The 25348-nt window shown below is 38.4% G+C and overlaps 1 protein-coding gene across 3 annotated transcripts; it reads left to right on the forward strand.

Annotated features, from left to right (window-relative positions):
* Positions 1–292: 292 nt before the first annotated feature.
* On the forward strand, positions 293–25348 carry LOC133288173 (uncharacterized membrane protein At3g27390). 3 transcript variants are annotated; one of them, XM_061485876.1, is made up of 11 exons: positions 293–620; positions 782–901; positions 9167–9275; positions 9378–9573; positions 9662–9798; positions 22374–22662; positions 23652–23758; positions 23844–23982; positions 24095–24290; positions 24431–24671; positions 24965–25348. In XM_061485876.1, exons 2-11 carry the CDS (start codon positions 808–810, stop codon positions 25194–25196), a joined length of 1740 nt encoding a protein of 579 aa, XP_061341860.1. In that variant the 5' UTR covers positions 293–620; positions 782–807; the 3' UTR covers positions 25197–25348. The 3 variants fall into 3 exon arrangements, with proteins under 3 accessions (XP_061341860.1, XP_061341859.1, XP_061341861.1); XM_061485875.1 differs by having other exon boundaries at positions 795–901; XM_061485877.1 differs by lacking the exons at positions 293–620; positions 782–901 and having other exon boundaries at positions 9186–9275; positions 9392–9573.

Here is a 25348-nt window from a genome sequence, read left to right on the forward strand (position 1 = left end):
AACACTCTTTCTTACACACTCATTGATTTCCGTATAGTTTAATTTTCATTTTTTTATTTTTTATAAATGAGTGAACCCCACCCATGATTGTCTCTAGGAGAGAACTTCTCTCCTACAACATAAGATTAATAAAGCCTTATTTTTTATGCAAATTTTAACTGTACCTCTTCAGTTCCATTTAAAAAATGGGTCCCCCTCTCGTTAAAAAAACTAATCCCACCTCAAAATGTGTTACCTAAAAGCACATCCAGAACCCGAATTTGCTTTTGCTTCTAGTCTAAGCACAAAAGATTAAGAATATATGCCAAATATCCTGAAGAAGCAGGTGAAAGGTGGGAATGAATTGGAGATATGAGGATTTGGCTAAGCATTTTGTGATGCTGACAATTTTTTCTATGATATACGCTGCTTCATTCATATTTGTGTGATTTTTAAGGTTCAACAAGTGTTTCAATAGTCCCAGTAAAGTACAATTCTCTGTACCCTTTTCAAGGAAATTCAATTTTTTAAGCTGTGTAGTTGGAGAAACGAAGAACATGGAGATTCTGTGAGACTCACTTGTCGTTTTTCTATATGTGTGGCCATTAGGAGCAGACTGAAGAGCAATTTTGAGTTTGTGTGTAAGTTTATCTCATGTGCTTGCGAAAAACTGGTTTTTAGCTTCTGGGTATTTGGTTTTCAACCTTTTTATTTTCTTAGTGATGATTAAAGTGGTCAAAGTTTGGATCTTTTCTACTTGAGGGCAAGGATTTGTTGAGCTTAAAGCATGATGAGTTTGTAGTGTTCTTTTGCAGAGATCTGGGGTGAATGGAACCTCCTACAGGATTTTGTGCTTCATTGAGCAGCTTTTTCCGATTTCTTCCTTTCTTCATTGGACTTCTGCTTCTTGGCAGCATCAAAGGTGAATGATAATGGCTCTGTTCTGTGTTCTTTGTGATTCTTTTTGGTTTTGAGTTTCTTGGGAATTCGCGAGTTGATGTTGAAAAGTAGTATTAATTTCTAAGCTATTATTTTAGAAAATGCAATACAAATGGACCATCTTTGCCTTTTTTCTCTTAATTATAATTCGTTAATAAATCTTTGATTTTGCTGTGAAATTTATTAGGCCTTTTTTTTTTCTTCCTAAACCTGTCAGCAATCTGTGTTTTTGATATTTACGTTGGAAGAAGAAGCACAGTTTAAATAGGATACAAGCTGAGCCAAAAAACAGGAAGTCCTAAACCCCATTCAATCCTTATGTCCACTGTGATTTGAACTGGCAACTATATTCTGTTTTTCATTCCACCAAGTTTCTAAGTTTTCTTCTAGGAAAGTGCAATATCCAGAGGTAAATCTTCTATCATCAATAGATCCAGCATAGTCTCTGTCAGTGTATGCCTCCAAAGTTGTCGCCTTCCCTGTTGTAAATATGATTCCTTTTCCAGGGTTTCCTTTCAAGTGCTGCAAAATGCAGTAGACAGCTCAAAGATGAGTTTCTTTGGAATTGTGCATGAATTGACTTACAATCCCCACTGCATAGTCTATGTCTGGGCAGTATAGGACAAATAGATTAGTTTTCCAATCAGTCTTTGGTAAGATTCCCTATAAACAGTTGCATCTTTGGCTGTTTCACTTAGTATGTCATGCTCAATGGGTGTTTCAGCTGGTTTACACCTCAATTTATTAGTTTCAGACATTAAATCTAGCACATACTGTTGTTGAGAGATGAAAATACTGTGACGAGAATGAGCCATTTCAATGCCAAGGAAGTATTTAATTTGCCTAGTTTCTTAATCTTAAAATCTCTTAGTAGGCATTAGCTTATAGCTTCCATTTCTTCTAGATCATTTCCTGTTACAACTATATCATCCACACAGACTCTTAGTGTTGTAACTCCCCCTCAAGTTGAATGTTTGATGAACAATGTGTGATCACATTGGCTTTATTTGTAACCCATAGCCTTCATAACTGAAGCAAATCTATCAAACCAGGTCCTTGGAGACTATTTCTATACATATGCGAATCCCATCTTCAAGGTTGCCATGTAGGAAACCATTTTTCATAGTTAGCTGCTATGGATAACAAAATTCTAACAGGATTCATTTGTGCAACGAGGGAAAAAGTTTTAAGGTAGTCCATACCATAAGTTTGGGTGTATTCCTTAGCCACTAACCTTGCCTTATATCTTTCTATTGTCCCATCTGTCTTATATTTAACTATGTAACCCCCTTACATCCTACACATTTCTTTCCTCTAGGTAGTTCTACCAAGTCCCAAGTTTTGTTCTTTTCTTGTGCATCCATTTCTACCTTCATCGCTTCTCTCATTCTTTGTTATCCAATGCTTCGCCAGCAGTTTTTAGGATAGTGATAGTGTTTGGGTGAGTGAGGAAACTTCTGTGATTATTGGACATTTTTTCATATGGATACCTTGGCCTTTGAGTACATTGTCCAACATCCTTCCTTATTGCAATTGGAAGATTGCCATCTTCAATGGGCACACTTTGCTCAAATCAAACTGCTTCATCAGCCTTAGTTACCGTTTCATCAATCTCTGGAGTTCAGAATCAACAACTAGTATTTCTTGAATAACAGGTTCTTTCCTCCATGAGTATACCTGCAGTGGATGAGCCGATGAGTAGCACTTTGAGTTTGGTCATCCATTGTTTTTGTATGCAGTGTGACTCAGGTATTTTGGACCCATTTGGAGAAACCTATTATAAGGATGGGAATGAAGGATTTCTTAGTGAAGGATTCTCAAGTTAGAACATATTGTCACCTTCCATACATGAAATCTCCCCTTGAAGATAAGGTTGGAAAAAGAATCTCGGTGTTTCAGCAAATGTGAAATCAGTGGAGACAGAATTTTTTAGTGTGGGGATTACAACACTTGTACACCTTATGGGTAGATGAGTAATCAACAAAAATACATTTGATAGCCTAAGGCTCAAGTTTCCCATGATTATGATATTGAACATGAACGATTGGCACACACCCAAAGATCCTAGGGATAAGGTTATTTGATGCATTGAATTCAGGGTAGAATTTGGAAAACAGTTGTATGGGGCTGTTGTTGTCAACAGTCCATGAGGATGACTGATTAACCAAATAGGTTTCGAGTTTTTCCCCAGTACTGTTCTGGGACATTTTCTTGGAAGAGAGGCTCGGTAACAGCTAGGAGATGCCCAATTTTTTGTTTTGCCAACCTATCTTGTGGAGTGCTAACAGAAGAGGATTCATGAATGACTCCTTTTTCGTTTAAGAAGGGAAACAGTGTTTGGTTAAAATAATTCTTTGTATTATCAGAATGGATTCAATTTGTCTGTCTCAAACTGATTTTTGATTGCCAGAAAGAAGTGCTGAAAAGTTGAGCTAACATCAGCTTTTTGTTTTAAGAGAAACACCGATGATACCTAATACAATCATCAATAAATATGACAATCCAATCGGTCCCAGATATATTCGGAATATTAGATGGTCCTCAAATGTCATTGTGAACTAAAGCAAAAGGAACTGACATTCTTTTATTACTTATGAGAAATGGAACACGTATGTGTGTGGCAAGTTCACCAGTATCACAATGAAATATTCCTACATCAACTGCTTGAAATAAACTAGGGAACATGACTTTAAGGGTACTGAAAGAAGGATGAGCTGAACATAAATGATATATTCAGATTCTTTATTGTTGGAGAGAAATGACTCAGACAGCAATGGCATCAGAATCTGACTCGTAGTGCTACTTGATCTGCTACCTTTGTCAAGCAGGTAGAACCCATATTCCACCCTAGCAAGTCCTATCATCTTCCCTGTTCCTTGATCCTGAAATATGCAGAGTTTAGGAGAATAGATTATAAGGAAACTTAAATCATTTGTAAGTTTGTGAATACAAACCAAATTAGCAGATAATTTTGGTACATGCAGGACATCTTTAAGAATATAATTCTAATTTATAACATCTCCTTTTCCAGCAATTGTAATAAATTCCATCTGCAATTGTAATTTTCTTGTTGCTAGGGCAAGGCCTATAGGACACAAATCCAGTAGAAAACTGTTTCAAATGGTCCATAGCTCTAGAATCTATAACTCATGTTCCTTGTTCTGGAGAATTTAAAACACTGAGTACAGAGGATTGGGAGACGTTACCTGAGAATGCTGAGGCGAAACCTGTTTCTGTGGGTTTCTATTAGGTGCCCAGTAACTTCCTTGGCTTTTCAATCTCATCCCTATTAAGTTCTGTAGATAGTTTGGAAGAATTTCCTTTTACTGCACCTATTCAATCTCGGTCCTACCAGGAACTTAAGATCCTGTCCTTCTCCTTATAACACTCAAATAAAACAGCATCTTCATTGCACTTTGAATTTCGAGGTGCTCATAATGGTCTAACTCCTACCACAGATGCTGCAAAATCTGGACATATTCACTAACCAATGAGCCCTCGCATTTTGTTTTGGAAATCCTCATCTTAATTTCATCTGTTTGAGCAGCATCGCAAACCTTGTCGTAGTTCTGTTTACAACTATCCCACACATCCTTGGCTGTTTCATAAATATACAAGCATCACTCACCTCTGGTACCATAGAGTTACACAACCATGACATTACAACCACTTCTTCATCCCTTGCAGAAAATTCAGATCTGCAGATGTCAGGGCTTTTCCAAGGTGGTTCAATTTGCCCTTCCCTTTTAGAAAGAATTTCAGATGAAATGAGACCATTTTAGGTAGTTTTTTTTCCTTTGAGATACAGACCCAGTTGGATATTCTGCACTCAGAAGTGGCTGAGGTATTGGAGGTTTCTGACATTCAAAGGAATTCTGGGTTGGAATTGAAAGCTTAGAGGGTGTTTAAAGAGAGGAAATCAGCAATGCTGCCAATAAAATTGGTTTACACAGAAGAAAAATGTGTGGCAATGCAGCCCGCAAAATTATATGGATTCTGATAGGACTAGATCAGAGATGCAGCAAAATAACTAATAAGACAGAGTATTTTGGCCCAGGAGGAACACCTTCTGGATTTTCTATATATTGATAAGCTGAAATTACAAGCAATAGTAATGAAAATAACAAAGACTCAAGTTACTACAATGGAGGTTTTCCTATCATATACGAAGACAGAAAATGTAAAGAAAGAAAGATACAATTCAACACATTCGAGAGGTGTTGATTCTCTCCCAATATAGTTTCCCAGCCCTAGAAGTCCCAAATTCCAATCCCCCTTCTCCACACCTCTACACCCCTTTTATTCCTTCTAACAACCTTGTCACCTCAGCAATTCTTCTAGAATATACTAACTAACAAACTTGTCATACTCCAATAATCCTCTGTTACTCAACTTACATATATCTATATATACTTACATGTATATTCCTATCAATACTCCCCCCCAAAACACTCACCATGCCCTCAAGGTGAGGTTTAGCCATCAAGAGTCTTATGCCAGGGTCCTATTGCTTGAAATGCAAGGGCCAACTTATTTGCAGCGCATGTTGATGATCTCCTCCAAGATCCCACAATTGAAAATGTAGGAGCCAATTTATGCAAGAAACAAAAGAACTTCCCTCGTGAACACCTTGGCCCATTTTAATCTTGGCAGCATCCCTCCAACTTTCCCTTTCTTTGGGATAAATGGTACATGCCTCTTCAGCTATGGTAATAAAAGTATGAACTGTACCAGTAACATTTGCAAGTGTTTTGAAAATAATTCCTCCATACCGAGTACAAACAGCCAACTTATAGATAATTTCTGATGCTGAATCTGGATATTTCTCTTTAGTCACAGAAAACATTGGAAAATTGCAATCTGATCTAATTGAATTGAAATCATACTGATCAAGCGCTCCACTGGCAGTGTCCAAAACAACCTCTGCATCTTTGCGGTCACAAGCCAGAATGCCAAGTATTTTATCATTAATTTCCTTCTCAATTAAAAAATGCAGTAGGTTGGCTTCTACATCATAATAGACTGGTGAATCAAGAATGCATCTATTATAAATTGACAGCTCTCCATTAATGTATCCACTGCAAACTGATTCTGCAAACAACCTCATTTTATCCATATTTATAATACTTACCTGCATCCCTTGCTCTTGCATGTACAAATGAAGCTTGAACCCCATGTCTACCAAAGCAGATAAAAGAACCACATGGTTTCCCGTCTTCAATTCCCTATCAAGCTGAAAAGCCCAACCATATAAAAAACTTATATCATTGGATTGGGTTAAAGGTGTTTTAATATTCAATTGGGCTTTATTCATTGGGTCAGCAGCTTGGCCCAAATTGTGCAACACCTCCTCTAACCTAATTTGCTTGTTTTACATCCTCTCACATGTGTATTGTGGAGTCCAATGACTGCAGTGGTGCAATAAGTACTCCCCTCCTTCCCCTTGAAGGTTTGCATCTGGTCGTTTAGGCAATGGTGGAAGGTTGAATACCACCGCCGGTGGCTGTGTTGTCACCGGCACCTACACAGCCAAGACTTTGTTCATAAGCTCTTCACCTACTTTTTCCACTTCGCTTGGAACGTCCTCAACCCCTACGTTGCCCCCCTCATCGTCTTCTTCCACTAACAAAATTTGAAGCTGCCCCACCTTGCAGAAATGAAAGAGCCTTCGCCCTTCTGGATTTCCGCTTCCTGACACCCCACTCTTAGCCATCTTTTGATTAATGTTGGTTGAACTTGTTAGGGTTCGTGTAAGGCCAGCATTTCCCCCCAAACTGACACTTCCTGAAGCGTTTCCACGTGTGTATTTCTCCACAGCATTAGTAGGGACACATGCGTCATTTCTGGTTGTATGATTTAAGTGGGTCACGTGACCTGCAGAAGCTGAGCCCTGATTGTTTCGAATTGGCTGGGCTGTTTGATTAAGCCCACTCCACCCAACCCCAAACCCATCTTGGACCCCAGCCACGTTTCTCATCGCCAACACACTCGTCTCCTTCGTCTTCTTCTCCGTCAACGTAGGTGATTTGTGCAACCGCTTCGTTCGATAGCTTTCCACGACGTCCACCTTCAAGCTACTTTTCAAATTTTCGCCTGAGGTGACACGCAAATTAGGATTTGTTCGCATGTTAGCCCCTGTTGCTGTTTGTGTTGCCTTCGTGTTGTCCATCGTTTCCTTCATCATCGTCTTCCACATTTCAGGATTTTTTTCCATCTTCGATTCAGTTTTTGACGGTTCTGCTCCTACTTCCTCATGGCAACTACTAAAATCTGGTTGAAATCGTTTTAGTAGCGCCGTAACAAATTCCCACCAAGAGGCACTCACATATATCCCGCTCCAGCACCACCACCAAGCACTAGCTTGACCTTTCATCAATTTCGCAACTCGAGGAAGCCTCTCTGTTTCAGGTATTTCAAACGTTTCAAAGTACTGCACAACCTTGGTTAGCCATCCATAGGCTTCTTCTCCTTCAAACTCTGGTAACTCCAATTTGTTCTCACAAACCATAGAACCATAAAGTTCTCCATCATTCCTACAGATTGGATCTCCCTGTTGCCGCTCGGATCGTCTTCCTCGCGAACCCCTATTTAGTTTAGAAACGTTCTGTAAAATCTCATCGAGGAGCCTCATTATCTCTATGTGGGTCTCCTCCGCTTTTCTCATCTTCTCCAAACTCTCAAATCTGTTTTCCATTTTTTTTTTTTAATAACTAGGTTCAAAGCACCCGGATCGGAGTGCTCTGATACCAATTGATAGGACTAGATTAGAGATGCAGCAAAATAACTAATAAGACAGAGTATTTTGGCCCAGGAGGAACACCTTCTGGATTTTCTATATATTGATAAGCTGAAATTACAAGCAATAGTAATGAAAATAACAAAGACTCAAGTTACTACAATGGAGGTTTTCCTATCATATACGAAGACAGAAAATGTAAAGAAAGAAAGATACAATTCAACACATTCGAGAGGTGCTGATTCTCTCCCAATCTGGTTTCCCAGCCCAAGAAGTCCCAAATTCCAATCCCCCTTCTCCACACCTCTACACCCCTTTTATTCCTTCTAACAACCTTGCCACCTCAGCAATTCTTCTAGAATATCTAACTAACAAACTTGTCATACTCCAATAATCCTCTGTTACTCAACTTACATATATCTATATATACTTACATGTATATGCCTATCAGATTCCCAAGGATTTTAGAGCGTGGATACCATGTAGTAATCTGTGTTTTTCATATTTACATTGGAATAAGAATTACACTTTAAATAGGATACAAGATGAGACCAAAAGAGGAACTTCTAAACTACTTTCTGTCCCTATAATTAAGTGTTGGAGATATATAAAATCATTAATGTAGCCTTACCCAACAGCTTAAAGCTTTTGGGTTGAATTGGTTCTTTACATGGTATCAAAGTTTGGTTGTCACGGGTTCGACCCTCACTGCAGCTCATTTAATTAATAATTAGTCAAGTTTTGTGGAGTTTCTTAGCATAGGTAGGTGGGCCTTTGCATTGTCCACCCTTTAAGCCCAGTGGGCTCTCATGTAAAGGGGCATGTTGGAGATATATAAAATCATTAATGTAGCCTTATCCAACAGCTTAAGCTTTTGGGTTGAATTGGTTCTTACATTAAGGGTTAATGATATCTACACCATAAATACAGAATGAATATGACTAGTCAAAATCTCTCAAACATGAAAATAACCCCACCCATACATGGAAATAATCGTGTATAATGAGATTCAAACAAAACCAGTGGTGGAGACATCAAGTGGAGTTTGGTGTGTTGTTTACACGTGTTCCTTTTTGACATAAATTAGTTGACAAATTACTCATTTTTATTAAATTTGTGGGAGTCTTGAATGATGTTTTGATTATCTTATATTATAAATAAGGGGAAAATATAAAAAAATTGAATGCTTTGTTTCTGATTAATCTTATAGGTTTGTTGAATGAGCACAAGATATAATATTATAAAAACACAATTTTCAAACTTAGAAGAAAAAAGGAATCTATTTGATTGACAAACAAGTATATAATAGTTTAGGGTCAACTTTGGCATATCCTAGGCAAACGAAGGAATTTAAACAGCTTGTATGCTTGCTTTATTTTTCTCTGTGGAATATGTAATAGCTGCTTGTATGTCATGCTTACTACACTAGAATAGAATTTAAATGTAGGATTCTGTGTTAGGAGTATGTTGTGTACCTTACTTACTATTGCTCAAACTGCCCAATCACTTCAGGTTTCTTTTTCTGCCCATTGATATGCTTAATAATGACAATTGGGAACTCTGCTATCATACTTGGACTTTGGGTAGCACATGTTGTTTGGACATATTACTGCGTCGTGAGGTGCTTTCCTTGACTGCCACTCTTTCAAGTTTTTGCTCATTGATCTATCCATTTATCATAAACTTGTAATTACATTCTCATAGTGATTTCCCTAACGGACAGAGCTAAACAATTAGGGCCTATTCTGAAGCTTGTTATCTGCATATCTGTACTACCGGTGCTGTTGATTTCATGGCCGATGATTGGTATTGTTGGAAGTATTGTAGGTGGAGCAGCCTATGGATATCTTTCACCAATATTTGCTACTTTTGAAGCTGTAGAGGAAGGAAAAGATGACAAACTTTTCCACTGTTTTATTGTATGTTTTAATTTTTGTTGTTAAAATGCTTGTTGTTTCTGTAATCCTGTTGTTATTCATTACATAAAGTTTCATATTAAATCTTCAGGATGGTACATGGAGCACTATTGAAAGGAGCTGCATGGTTGTCAGGGATGTAAAAGATGTTTGTTTCTATTCTTACTTTTCGGTTATGGATGACCTGCGGCAAAAGGGACCTCCTCATAGAAACTACTATGAGATCAGGTTTTGTCATTGTTTGCCTTACTGTGTTAGTTTATTTCTATGTTATCATGTCAAGCATGCATTGCAATTTGTTGTACTTGGATACAGATCCAAATTTTTGTTTCAGGTAAACAGTTGGCTGTTAGTTTTTTGCTCCTACTTTGGCTTGTGTGATGAATATGAACCTTTTAATCTAGTTGTATTTTGTGTTTTTAAAGATATTTTTGATTGAAAGGATTACTTAATCTTAATACTCATGTCAATCATGTTTAAAGGGCAGAAGACATTGATAATTTGGTACTGGATAGAATCTTTAAGAATGACAATTCTTTTCATGGTAGATAAAGAGGATAAGAAAGAACAAACTATGCATAATAGAGTATTATATTGATATATGGCGTGTAATGATGTCATACAAAAGGCAAAGCACCAACCCCTGTTTATACTTGTTAGAATGTATATATTAAGTTGTGTTAGTTTGTCCCATATCACGTAAATAGGGCCCAAACTCATGTATCTTATTATTATAAATATAGCTTTTGTGTGGTCATACTTGATACAAAATCCCTTAAATTCAAGTTGGTACCAGAGCTTACGTTTTGGGGAAGCCTGCTTCTGCAAAACCCTAATTCCGCTAGGCTCACTGCCTAGCCATCAACCACTGTCTGGTTGACGTCCAATCATATCCAGTAGTCGACTACTGTCAATCCTCCGCCGCCGGCAACCTTTTTGGCAAACTTCTCAATGATTGGGACTGCCTCCTTAGGGCAGTTCGTTCTGTCCTGGCCATCAGAGCTTCGATGCTCCCACCCGAACTGGTCAACCATTGCTGTCCAGATGCACGCATGGATGCGCCTCCCTCAGAGGTCTAGCCACAGAACCGATTGCGGCTGGGGGTCCTCTTTTGTGGGGGTTTCTTAACCTCTTTGGTGTTTTTCATCCTTTTTATTTGTGTTTTGCAGGTCCGTTTTTTATCCTATCTTCTCAGATCTGTGACCCACTATAATGGGAGATTACAACCTTGCCTCATACTGCAGTGGTTGTGGTCATAACATACCTTGTTGTTCTTTTTGTCATAAATTGGGACATAATGAGGAATATTACAGAGCGAAACATAAACCTGCCTCCTTTGCTCTTGCAACAACATCCTCAGCTTTTATTATGGCTATTCCAAGTGCCAAGTGTGAAGTTTTTCTTCACTTTAAGGCTTCCTCATGAACTGATAATCCTATTGCTTGCATCTCTCAACCATATCTTGAACCGTGGATAATTGACTCTAGTGCTTGCAATCATCTCTGTGGTAATAAAGATTTTTTCACCTTTCTTACAATTATAATGTATGAATGTATTGTATTCAATTGTATAAAACTGTACAAGAGTCCTCTATTTAAAGAGGTTAAATGACCTAATGGGCTAAGCCCAAATAACCTTCTAGAATAATAAACTAATAATAAAAAAAAGGGCCGACCCAGTTCAAATACCCACTTCGTGAGTGTCTGGGGAAGGGAATACTCTAGGCAGTCTTTCCCCTGCTTTTTGCAGAGAGGCTGATTCGAACCCAAACTAATATTATTTCTAACACTCCTCCTCAAGTTGGTGCGTATATATCATAAGCACCCAACTTGTTACATATATGATCTATTCGGTGACCTCTAAGAGCCTTGGTGAAAACATCTGCAAGTTGATCACTGGAATTGACAAATGCTGTCTCGATCTCGCCTGACTTAATCTTCTCTTTAACAAAGTGACAATCAATTTCTATATGTTTAGTCCTCTCATGAAAGACTGGGTTAGAGGATATGTGCAATGCGGCTTGATTGTCACAAATGAGTTTCATGGGCCGTTGTTCACAGAGATGTAATTCCTTAAGCAATTGCTTTAGCCAGATGAGCTCACAGGTCGCATTTCCCATGGCCCGATATTCTGCCTCTGCACTTGATCTGGCAACCACAGTTTGCTTCTTACTCTTCCAAGAGATCAAATTTCCTCCAAGGAGAACACAATACCCCGAGGTGGATCGTCTGTCTGAAGGAGAACCTGCCCAGTCAGCATCTAAATAGCTAGACACTTCTGCATTCCCCTTATTAGTGTATAATAAACCTCTTCCTGGTGCCTTTTTGATATATCGAAGAATCCTGATAACTGCATCCCAATGGAGTCACAAGGAGAGTCAAGGAATTGACTTGCCACACTAACTGAAAAAGAGATGTCTGGTCTTGTCACAGTAAGATAGTTCAACTTTCCAACTAGTCGGCGGTAACGACCAAGGTATTGGCTCCCCCTGTCCAGGTAATAACTTATATTAGGATCCATAGGTGTATCAATGGGTTTACATCCCAACATACCGGTCTCATCTAAGATATCCAGTGCATACTTCCTCTGACAAATGGAAATGCCCTTCCTAGACTGTGCTACTTCGACTCCTAAGAATTATCGAAGTCTGCCAAGATCTTTAGTCTGAAACTGATTGAATAAGTACTTCTTTAACTGATCAATCCCAGCTTGATCGCTGCCAGTAATAATGATGTCATCAACATAGACCAGGAGATAGATGCGCTGGCCAGAAGAGCTATGCCGATAGAAGACAGAATGATCCGCTTTACTTCGGGTTAAACCGAAGGATTGAACAGCAGAACTGAAGCGACTAAACCAGGCCCGAGGAGACTGCTTCAGGCCATATAAAGATTTACGAAGCTTGCATACCATGCTAGAACTCTCCCCCTCAGCAACAAAACCTGGTGGTTGCTCCATATATACTTCCTCTTGCAAGTCACCATGTAAGAATGCATTTTTGATATCAAATTGTAGAAGAGGCCATTGATGAATGGCAGCAAGTGCAAGAAATAGGCGAACAGATGCCATCTTGGCAACAGGAGAAAAAGTATCCCCATAGTCAAGACCAAATATCTGAGTGTATCCCTTGGCCACCAAACGAGCTTTGAGGCGATCAACAGTGCCATCAGGACCAACTTTGACAGTGAATACCATCGACAACCGACAACCGACAACTGGCTTTTCAGGAGTAGCATGAACAAGATCCCATGTGCCACTGGAGTGAAGTGCTTGCATTTCATCAATCATTGCTTGACGCCAACCCGGATGAGAGAGTGCTTCAACTGTGGTTTTAGGAATAGAAATAGACGAAATACTAGAAACAAAAGTAAAATGTAGTGAAGAAAGTCTATCATAACTCAAGAAACTATAAAGTGGATGAGGGTTACGAGTGGATCGAATACCTTTGCGAAGGGCAATGAGAGTAATCTCTGATGGAGGATCCGGAGGGGAAGTGTCGACAGCAGCAGGCGGTGAGTCAGTAAGGGTCAAATCCGCTGGAGGCGCATGCTGACGACGCTGATAGGAGAGAAAAGGACGGTTCGCAGGGATGGAGGCAAGGGGCTGCTCCTCCGGGATAGAGTCTCCTGCAACTGGTAAAGACAAATCAAGAAAAGGAATAGGAAGAACTTGATCAACTTGTGTTATCTGAGATGGGATAGAATGAAAAGGTTGTTGATCAAGGAAAGTGATATCAGCCGAGACAATATAACGCTTGAGATCAGGAGAGTAGCAACGATACCCCTTTTGGAAACGAGTATATCCAAGGAAAATACACTTGAAGGCTTTGGATGTTAATTTATCTTTTCCTGGAGTAAGATTATGAACAAAGCAGGTACATCCAAATACATGTGGAGGTAGAGGATAGGAAGGTGCTCCTGGAAATAAAACACTAAGTGGAACTTCGTTATTGAGTACGGAAGAAGGCATGCGATTGATGAGAAAGCAAGAGGTGATTATAGCATCTGCCCAAAAACGAAGTGGAACATTCATAGGAATTAGTAGGGTACGAGCAGTTTCAACCAGATGCCGATTCTTACGTTCGGCCACTCCATTTTGTTGTGGAGTGTGTGGACAAGTAGTCTGGTGTAACGTCCCACGTTTCTCCAAAAAATTAGAAAACTCAAGAGACACATATTCTTTTGCATTATCACTGCGCAAAATTTGAATAGAAGCACCAAATTGAGTATTTATCTCGGCACAAATTTTTTGATAAATTGAAAATAATTCAGAACGATTTTTCATTAAATAAACCCAAGTGCAACGACAGAAATCATCAATAAAGGTGACAAAATACTGAAAACCCAAAACAGACATTGTTCAACTCGGACCCCAAATATCAGAATAAACAATAGAAAAAGGAGCATCAGCTCTTTTATTGACTCTATTAGCAAAGGAGGAGCGAGTGTGCTTTCCTTGCTGACAAGAATGACAGTTTAAAGACTTAAGACTGGATAAAAAGGGAACCATATGCCGAATCTTGGAGAGGCTTGGATGACCCAGACGGCTGTGAATTAGCTCAGGAGACTCTGTGAGAGAACATGCTACTGGAGAAGGTGGTGCAATCAGATAGTAGAGACCTCGTGACTCAATGCCCGCTCCAATCGCCTTCCCCGTACCCGAATCCTGCATAGAAAAGGATTGTTTAGAGAAGGTAACAGTACATGAAAGAGAATGAATCAACTGGCTAACAGAGATTAAATTAAAAGGAATGCCAGGTATATAATAAACATAACGCAAAGTTAAAAAGGGAGTTGGATTGGCTTCCCCAATTCCACAAGCAAGAGCCTTAGTGCCATCAGCAAGAGTGACAGAAGGTAGGTTATTAGAATAAGAAAGTGAAGTGAAGAGATCTTTATTACCACAAAGATGATTAGTAGCACCTGAGTCTATTATCCAAGGTCCAAGAGATGATTGCTAAAAACAAGCAACATGATTACCAGTGTCTTGAGTAGGATGCTGAGAAGAAACCTTCTTGAGAAGTGCCTCATAGTCAGCACTTGAAAGAGTTACTAATCCAGTAGAAGGTGGTGTAGTATCAGTTTGAGCAAAGTTTGCAGTCAGTGGCTTCAAATGAGGGTACTTCCTATAGCAGCGTTCTTCAAAATGCCCAAGATTCTGGCAATAATTGCAACGAGGCCTCTGTCGGCGGCCATGTCTGCGACCGCGTCCACTGTTCCAATTGGAATCACTGGCTCGAGAAAAGAATGGAGATGGGTTAGTACTGGAGATGATGCCAGTCGTGTTTTTGGATACATTACTCGAGCCCTCCATCACAAAATAAAATAAAGGAGATGACCAGATCTGAAAATAGGAGAGGAAGGCGAGCTGTTCTGTCTCGGAATGGCGGATTTTTTTTTTTTTTTTGTGTGAACAGTACCTGTACGGACGCGTGAACAGTAAAACTGTACGAGCGCGTGAACAGTAAAACCGTACGGGGCTGTGAACATTAAATCTGTACGGAACGGATGAAAAGTACAATTGTATGGGGCGCTATGAACAGTGGATCGTACGGACGATGATCAGTGGATTGTACGAACAATGAACAGTAAATCTGTACGGATTGTACGAACGCGGTGAACAGTATTTTTTTTTTTTTAAAACCCGCGTGAACAGTGTAGAACCAAGCCGGAGGGACGCACGACGTTAGAGGAAGGAGAGAACGCATAAGCAGTGGACTTAGGGTTTTAGCGGAAGCGAAAAATCCCCAGAACAAAGAGCTCTGGTACCAAATTATAATGTATGAATGTATTGTATTCAATTGTATAAAACTGTACAAGAGTCCTCTATTTAAAGAGGTTAAATGACCTAATGGGCTAAGCCCAAATAACCTTCTAGAATAATAAAACTAATATTATTTCTAACACTTACCTTTTCAGACAATTTACCTCCAGACACCTGTGTCGATCGCACCAAGAAAGTTGTTCGCGCAATCAGACAAGCACAACTTTGTCCCTCTTTATCTTTATTCTCAGTTATTTATGTTCCTGGCTTCCCTTTTAATTTAATATCTATCAGTCAAATCATTCATTCTCTTCATTGTTCCATTATCTTTGATGCAAAATATGTTATTGTGCAAGATCCGGGTACAGGGAGGATGATTGGAGTTGATAGTGAGACACATGGCTTTACCATCTTGATATGCCTAGTACCCTAGTCGCATGTGCTATGATTGATTCTCCTGATCTCATCCACAATTGTCTTGGACATTTGAGACTATCCAAACTCCAAAAGATGGTCCCTCATTTGTCTCGTTTTAAGTCTTTGGATTGTGAGTCTTGTCAACAAGGAAAACATACACGTTCTTCCTTTGTTAATTGTTACAACAAAAAGGCATAGGCTCTCTTCTCTCTTGTTCATTCAGATATTTGGGGTCTAAGTCGAGTTAGAACTAGTTTGAGATTCATATATTTTATAAACTTTATTGATTATCAATCGCTGCATCTTGGTTTTCTTGATGAAGAATCATTTTGAATTATTTTCCATTTATCAAAAGTTTTGTGCTGAAGTTCGTACCAAATTTGGAACAACTATTCTTGTTTTGCATGTTGACAACGTACGAGAATATATGGTCTCTGACCTATAGGGATTCTTGACTCAACAAGGTACTTTAAATCATACTATTTGTTCTCATACTCCGTATTAGAATGGCATGATTGAACGCAAGAACCAACACCTAGTTGAGACGGCCAGAACTCTACTACATATAAATGTTTCCTCTTCACTTTTGGGGGGATGTTGTTCCTATATCTTGTTATCTTATAAACCGCATGCATTCCTCTGTGTTATACAATAAGTTTCCTCATCACTTTTTGTTCCTTGAATCTCTTGTGTATTTGGTGCTTCATGTTTTTGGTTGTATGCGCTTTGTTCACAATCTCGCTCCATGGAAAGATAAGCTCATAACTAAAGCCTTCAAGTGTCTTTTTCTTGATTATTCACGTCTTTAGAAGGGGTATCATTGCTACACTTCGGACCTCCGACATTATATTATATCTGCTAATGTCTCCTTTTATCAGCAATCTTTCTCTTCTTTAGCCACAAAGGACTTTTGAGGTTGATATTATCCTCCCAATTCCTTTCTTTGATCATATGTCCATACATGTCTCTAATCTTACAGTTGGCCTTTCGCCATCTCGTTGTTTGATCACTTATCAGTGATGCCCTTGACCGCTTACTGGTGCTAGCCCTATCTTAAAGGATGCTCCTAACAACTTACTATCTTCACTTGTCATTCCCTTTGCCTCGGCTCTTGCGCCAGACAGTGTGCCCAAATGGGCCTTCCGTAAAGGTATCTGCTCCACTCTCAATGCTTATCCTTTTTATGCCTTATTGAGTTATGATTGACTTTATTATCAACATTTTACTTTTGTTTTAAGTCTTTCTTCCATTTATATTTTTATGACCATAGGTGAAGCTCTTTCACATCCAAGTTGGCGAAGTGACTATTGATGAAATGACTGCTCTATTCAAATGGCACATGGGATCTTGTTTTTAATCATCTAGGAAAATATGTTGTCGGATGCCACTAGGTGTTCATTGTTATAGTTGGTCCAGACAACATTGTTGATTGCCTCAAAGTCTGCTTAGTGGCCAAGGGATACACTCAAATTCTTGGACTTGATTATGGAAATACCTTATCTCCTGTAACCAAGATGGTTTTCGTCCGTCTGTTTTTTGCTCTTGCTGTCGTTCATCACTGGCCCCTTTTTCAACTTGATAATAAAAATACTTTCTTATTTGATGATTTACATGAAGTAGTTTACATGGAATAACCACCTAGATTTGTTGCTGAAGAAAGTTTGGGTTAGTGTGCAAACTCCATAAATCCTTATATGGCATGAAACAATCACATTAGGCGTGATTTAGTTGTTTTAGTTCAGCTGTTCAAGCTTCTGGCTTAGCTCATAGCGAAACTGATCACTCTGTTTTCTATCGTCATAGTTTTTTTGATCAGTGCATCTATCTGCTGGTCTATATGGATGACATTATCATCACTGATAACGATCTAGTTGGGATTGAATAGTTGACATAGTATTTGTTCAGTCAATTTCGAACCAAAGATCTTGACAAACTCTGATATTTCTTAGGCATTGAGGTGGTTCAATCTAGACACGTCATCTCAGTCTCTCGAAGGAAGTATGCCTTGGATATTCTAGAAGGAATTGGCATGTTAGGGTGCAAGCCCATCGATATACCCATGTATCCTAATGTCAAGCTTTTACTTGGACAAGTGGAGCCACTTATAGATCTCGACCATTATCAAAGACTAGTCGGGAAGTTGAATTATATTACTGTGACGATACCAGATATTTCTTTCCTAGTTAGTGTGGCCAGCCAACTCCTTGCTCTTCTTGTGATTCCCATTGGGACGTAGTTGTTAGAATTCTTCGATAAATCAAAGGAGCACTAGGATTCTACAACATGTGAGCTTTAATGTGTTGAAGGAGCTAAGTATCAAATAATGCGAATTGCAACATGTGAGCTTTTCTGGTTAAATCAATTGATCAAATAATTAAGTCTTTATGAACAATGACCAATGAAATTAATTTGTAACAATGAAGCAGCGTTACACATATCCTTCAATCTGGTCTGACATGATTGTCATTTTATCCGAGAGAAGATTCAGTCTTGCGAGATCGAGACATCATTCGTCAACTTCAATGATTAGCTTGTAGGTATTTTCACTAGGGCTCTTGTGGTCCTTAGGTTGACTATATTTGCTTGGTGCCTACAATATATGTGCACCAGCTTGAGGGGGAGCGTAACAATGTATATATTAAGTTGTGTTAGTTTGTCCTATATCATGTAAGTAGAGCCCAAACCGATATATATTATTATAAATATAACCTTTGTGTGGTCATACTTGACACGATCCTCAAATTCCAGTATAATATTAGACTTAATCCTAATTGAATATGTAAACCAATCAGGAAAAGTAATGAAATATGGAAACCACTCTTAAGAAATCATCCAAGATATTTCAAGATATTCTAAGATACAATAATAATATCATGAGATGCTAATACTTTTCCTCAAGTTAAAGCTTACTAATCTTTAAGTTTGTTACAGTTAAAGACACTAAGAAAACTAACTAAAATTATAATGCAGTGGTAGGTGACAACATTCGAGACCAGAGAAGGGTCGTAGCATCTGGGATTTGATACGGGGCCAAAATTGCTTTTTGGGCAAAGAAATGCCAAAGCATGTAGGACAAAGCCAAGGATATAATGCCTGGGAATGGAGACAAGGCTAGAGCGTCTAGGACTACATCTGAGGACAATGACAGAGTCAGAGTGTCTTTGACAACCCATTTGGCTCAACTTTCAATTGGGACAAAGACCGAGCCAGAGCTTTTGAGACTACATGACAAACACTGTCTCAGACTACATTTGGAACCCTTGATGTTTGGATAATTGTGTGTCTAATCAAATTACACAAGGATCTATATTTATAATAGGAAATTACATGGACATGGGCTCTATTTACACAATATGGTACTATAATATAAACAACCTATACAAATACATTCTAACACTCCCCTTCAAGCAGGTGCATTTGTATCATAGGCACTAAGCTTGTCACAAATGTAGTTAACACTCCTCCAAGAGCCTTGGTGAAATATTTGCAAGTTGATCATGAGTAGTAACGAAAGTTGTTTCTGTTTCCTTAGATTGAATATTCTCTCACACAAAATGGCAATCAATCTCAATATGCTTGGTTCTTTCATGAAAGATTGAATTTGAGGATAAGTGTAACGCCCCTTGATTGTCACAAATTAACTTCATTGATCGTTGCTCACAGATGCTCAGATCATTAATCAACCGCTTTACCCAAATGAGCTCACAAGTTGCAGTTCCCATTGCTCGATACTTAGTTTTTGCACTTGATCTGGCCATTACGGTCACTTTTGCAAATAGCAATGGATAGATTGTTTGTTGCAGGAGTCGGGGCATAGGGAATGACATGTGAAGGCAATGAGTCACCAGGAGCATCTTCTGAGGCAGGATATGCATCGGTGGGTTGTCAAGGGAATCGCCGATAAGTGACCGAAGGATGAGATTGTGAAAGGGCAATAGAGTTCTGGTTGTTTCAATTATGTGTTGGTTTCTTACATTTGGCTACATAATTATGTTGCGAAGTATGAGGACAAGTAGTGTGAAGTAAGGTACCTTGTTGAGTCAAGAATAGTGGTTCCAATGATTTGTCGGTTTTTACGTTTGGCTACGCGCATTGTCAATACACAAAACATGAATAATGGTTCTATATTGTCTACGAACTTCAGCATAAAAATTCTGATAGATAGAGAACAACTTAGAGCAATTCTTCATCAAGAAAACTCAAGTGAAGCTAGAGAAATCGTCTATAAAGGTCACATAATATATAAATCCCAAACTAGACCTAGCCTGATTCGAACCCTAAATAAGTGAATGACCAATCACAACTAGCAAAGGAAGAATGTGTGCTTTTCCTTGTTGATAAGACTCACAATCCAAATTTCTGAGATAGTTGTGAATTAGGTCTGGAAACTTTGTCATGCCATGGAACTAGGCATAGCAAGATAGTAAAGGCCATGCAACTCACTACCAACTCTAATCTTGCAAAAGAACAGATTTTGCATTGTAGTTAATGGAACAATTAAGAGAAAAAATGAGTTGACTGATCGATATTAAATTAAAAGGGCGGCCAGGAACATAAAGAATCGATGTTAAAGGTAAATAAGGATATGGTTGTACTTGTCCAATGCCTCAAACAACTATCTTTGTACCAAATATGTAAGAGATGTGAGAAGATCCTTATTACCATAGAGAAGATTGGAAGCATTAGAGTCAATTACACATGGTCCAAGAGATGGTTGTGAGATGCAAGAATATGATTACTAATTTGTGAGGAGTCCTTAAAGCGAAGGAAGACTTCGTGGTCTGCATACGAAATAGCCACAGTAAGAGCAGAAGATGTTGGCTCATTGTGAACAAGAGTAGTGGAGGTAGTCTTGTGATGTTTAGCCCTCCAATGTTCCTCAAAATGTCACAATTTATGACAGAAAGAACATCTGTTACCACCACAACCACAACCATTACTGTGAGACAAGATTGCAGTCTCCCATTGGGACTTACCAGATTAGAGGAAGAACACCTTAAACATAAAAGGTCGAAAAGGAATGGACCCAAACTAGGTAATACCAAATTAGGATGGGTCAAGCTTGGAACACCAATAAATTGTCAAAAAAGTAAGGCAAAAAGTGGCTAGAGTACCGAAAAAAGGCCAAACGGCTAGGACATGATAATATTCTCATGTATAATGATGTAATAGGATACGATACTATAAAGAACTAATTCAACTCAAAAGCTTAAGTTATTGGGTAAGGTTAATGGTTTTATATAACTCCAACATGTCTCCTCACATGAGAGCCCATTGGATTTGAAGGGTGGATGATGCATCAGGCCTAACCTACCTGTGGTAAGAAACTCCACAAGAGATATTAATTAAATGGGGACAGTGAGGATTGAACCCGTGACATCGAGGCTCTGATACTATGTAAAGAACGAATTCAACCCAAAATCTTAAGCTATTGGGTGAGATTATATTAATGGTTTTATATAACTCTAACAGATACAAAACACAAAGTACTATGATAGAACTGGATCAGTAATTAAGATGTCAAACAAAAGAACAAACGAATTTTGGGCCCAGAAAGAACTCTTTCTAGATCTTCTGTATTTTACTGAGTTGAATTACTAGAAAATACCAAATGAAATGACACTACAGAGGAAGACAGATTACAACCCAGCTCCCCCAAATTACATAACAGAAAAAGAAGAAAAGAAGACAGATTCAACACAATTATAAAGGAGCTGATCTCTCCCAGCTAAAAGTCCCCATTTCCAGAGGTGCCTCTCCAGCCCCTCCCTTCTCTCATTTAACCAAAAATCTCCTCAACTAACTCTTTCCACATCAGCCTCTACTCTCTCTCCTCTAACAAACTTGGCTGAGTCAGCAACCTCATGACCCAATGATCCTCTAAGACGCTTCCTATTTTAAACCTTGATAGGAAGGGTCATACCATACCACTACTAACCTCGAATCATACTAGTACTATACTCCAAATCTCGATCGAATAAGGAAATAAGTCATCATATATAATGAAATATGGAAATCACTCCTAAGAGATCATCCAATATACTTTAAGATATTCTAAGATGCAATAATATTATGAGTGTTTTTTTGATATTCTAACATTTTTAAAACCAAAATGATTCTCTCAGTTGATTGTTCTGCCAAGTATATTCTTTTTTTACCAATATGATGAATTAGGTGACACTAAATTGTTTAACTACCGTTCTTTCGAATTTACTGTATGTGTTAGTTGTATATTTAATTTGTGATATATATAACACGAGATTATTCAACCGTACTTAAAAAGTAAAATAAGTGATTTGTATTGCTGGATTCATGTGGTATGATTCTCATTTGTGACCAGAAGGTCACAGATTTGAGTTTAGAAAATAATCTCTTTGCAAAATTAATGTAAGGGTAAGACTGCATACAATCGACTCTCACCCCTATCCTTACAAAGTTGGAAAGTCTTTTTCCTTTTTTTTGTATTGCTAGATTCTGGGAACTAAAAATCACAACAAAATGTGACTGTGAAAAGGAATGCTAGATAAATGTATGGCTCATTTTACACCAAATATGGTGTTCTTTATGCGCTATATGATCTATTTTGAAATCTAACGATGTTTCTTTTCACTGTTTTGATGCAGGCTGCTTTATTTTCCTGGTGCTTTTATAGCTGCAGTTATTGGGATCATAGTTGATGTGCCAGTTATATCATTCATTGCCCTATGCAAAAGCCCTTACATGCTTTTTAAGGGGTGGCACCGATTGTTTCATGACCTCATTGGCCGTGAGGGCCCTTTCTTGGAGACAATATGTGTACCTTTTGCAGGTCTTGCTATCCTTTTGTGGCCATTGGCTGTTGTTGGGGCAGTCCTGGCATCCACTTTAGCAAGTTTCTTTCTTGGTGCCTATGCAGGGGTTGTTGTTTATCAGGTCATTCCTCATGTCTTTTCACTCTCTACTTGTACTGTTATTATAGGCAACTATGATATACTTGGGTTAGACAATTACAGATACGTAGCAGCTTGGTGGTAGACTGGTAGTCTTACTTGACTGCTCCTATGCTTTTCTAGATTGATTGCTATTGAAAAGACACAGATCAATGCTAGATTGCGGAAGCAATATTGGGGATTAGGATCGCAAATAACTAAATAAGTTTGAATATTTATTGTTGGAGTTCATCTTGGGCAATGCACTCTGTGCAGTATTTAGATTATACATGTAAAGGATGAGGGAAGAGGGTGAGCCTTGGAGCAACGGTAAGGTTGTTGTCCCTTTGTATCTGGAAAGTCACGAGTTTGAATCTATGAAACACCCCCTTTGCAAAAATACAAAGGTGGGGCTGCGTTCAATCTACCCTCACAGTTACCCTTGCAAAATCGGGGAGTCTTGTGCACTAGGTTTTCCCTATGCCCTTTCATGTAACTCAGCCTATATTGAGGACGTGGTGTCCAACTCTACCACAAGGCAGGTGTTAACATTGAGCAGTTTAGCTTTAGCCATTCCAACCTAAATATTTTTACAGATATTATTTTATTTAGTATATGATACATAGAACTTGAAAATGGTATTTGACGTATAATCCAATTGAAAAAATTACTACTGCCATCTCTGCTTGGTAAGGCAGACAATGCATGGATGGGTTTCTCTGTAATGTTTTCCCAGCAGAAAGTGCTTAAATATGTGTGCTATGTTTCTGCTAAATACCTCACTCATGTAGTCTACACCTTTCATGGGTCATACAATAAAACTGACAATTGCATTTTTTTAAAATCCAGAGTACAAATAACGCTTCAAAAGTTCCTGTTAAAAACAAATATTGTATGTAATGCCATGTTAAAACAACTTGAAGTTATACTGAAACCATCATCTGTCTCTCACAGGTTTAGATGAACTGTTTTTATTTGTTCTGTGAAATGCAGGAGTCTTCTTTCATGTTTGGCCTTCGGTATGTTATTGCAGCTTTGTCCCTTTATGATGAATACAGCAATGATATTCTCGACATGCCAGAAGGAACCTGCTTCCCTAGGTTTTGTTCTGCTTCCTATGATTTATCACTGTGACTTGCAGTTAATGCTTTTCTCTTGTGTTTTTACACATTTGATATCTAATAGGCCTCAATATCGAAAAAAGGTTGATTCATCACAGAGAACTGCACATTCAAATTCCTTCTCAAGACCCAACTCCTTGCGAAGGGCTCCTTCTCGCACATCTTCAATAAAAAATAATATGGTTGAGTTGAAATCACTTGAGGTATTCTAGTAGTAATATGGTTAACTCAAACATCACCCTTTTTCCTTGGATTTTCATGTTTAGCATATTTCTTCAGGGACTGTACTAAATGTATTGTTCATGACATGTGTAGCTGTTGGATGGCTTATTCAAAGAATGTGGCCTTGTAGGAGAAAAAATGGTTTCTGAAGGTCTGATAACTCTGGAAGACATAGAAGAAGCCAAGTCTGGTACAGGGAATAGAGTTATTAGCATTGGTTTGCCAGCATATGTACTACTCCAGGGACTCTTGCGCTCTGCTAAAGTCAATTCCACGGGTATATTGATTAGTAAGTGGAACATTTGCCAAATTTCTAGTGGGAACATTTTCTCTCTTCTATCTCTTTCCCTTGCCCTTTTTTCTTCTCATTTCAGATTCTTTTCTTTTAACCTTCTTGAAGAAACCATTTTGGTTACATCCTCAATGCAGGTGATGAAACCGAACTAACTACCACAAACAGACCAAGGGATAAATTTTTTGAATGGTTCCTTAATCCCCTTTTGATCATAAAAGAACAAATCAAAGCTGAAAATCTTTCTGCCTCAGAAGAAGACTACCTCTCAAAATTAGTTCTCTTGAGTGGTGATGCAGAGAGATTGAAAAATTTAATTATTGGCCCAGCACCTGAATCTGAGGTCAAACGTGCTGAACTTGATGCATTGGCTAGGAGGTACTTATCAAATCAAAACTACTAAAAATTTCATGTTAACCTGCTGAGGTCAAATGTGCCGAGTATGTTGGATTCTCTTATGTTAAAATTTCACAAGATATTGTTTTGTAAAAATTCTCTGTCTATCCCTCTCTTTATATGTATTTAATGACTATAAAGATAAAAATAGACACAAACTTCACATGACAAAGTCTTGTGAAATTTTAATATGAGAGTATTCATTCCCAATAATTTTTGTTCCAATGATCCATTTTAAGGTTTTGTATTATTTTGTTATCATTTCTGTTTCACAGACTGCAAGGGATCACCAAATCCATGACAAGGTTCCCAACCTTCAAGCGTCGCTTTGATGATCTTGTAAAAACATTATCTGATAATCTTGCTGAGAAGCATGGAACGTCAACAATGACCAGATCAAAGAGTGCCTTTGCTCGGTTGATCAGTTTAAAATCTTTCAAGGGGACAAGAACTAATGGTTCTGGTCAAGGGTCAGAGCATGTTGTAAGAGACTTGGAAATTTCTTGATGAGAATACCGTGTTACACATGTATATTTTTTTAACTCAAAAGAACAAAATATCACCTCAAAGAAAATGCAAGTGTAATTGATAATAACTCTAATTTGGGACCATATTTGTTCTACATGTATACTTGTTCATGATACTGAAATGTGAAGGAA

The sequence above is a fragment of the Gastrolobium bilobum genome, unplaced genomic scaffold, assembly GCF_033153095.1.
Source record: "Gastrolobium bilobum isolate Gb01-03AN ecotype WA unplaced genomic scaffold, APGP_CSIRO_Gbil_v1 utg7961, whole genome shotgun sequence".
In the NCBI taxonomy this organism is placed as follows: Eukaryota; Viridiplantae; Streptophyta; class Magnoliopsida; order Fabales; family Fabaceae; genus Gastrolobium; species Gastrolobium bilobum.

Coding starts and splice junctions, on each gene's coding strand:
- LOC133288173 (XM_061485876.1), top strand. CDS start 808: ATGGAACCTCCTACAGGATTTTGTGCTTCATTGAGCAGCTTTTTCCGA. Junction 902..9,166: donor GCTTCTTGGCAGCATCAAAG/GTGAATGATAAT, acceptor CAATCACTTCAG/GTTTCTTTTTCTGCCCATTG. Junction 24,672..24,964: donor CTTGATGCATTGGCTAGGAG/GTACTTATCAAA, acceptor TCTGTTTCACAG/ACTGCAAGGGATCACCAAAT.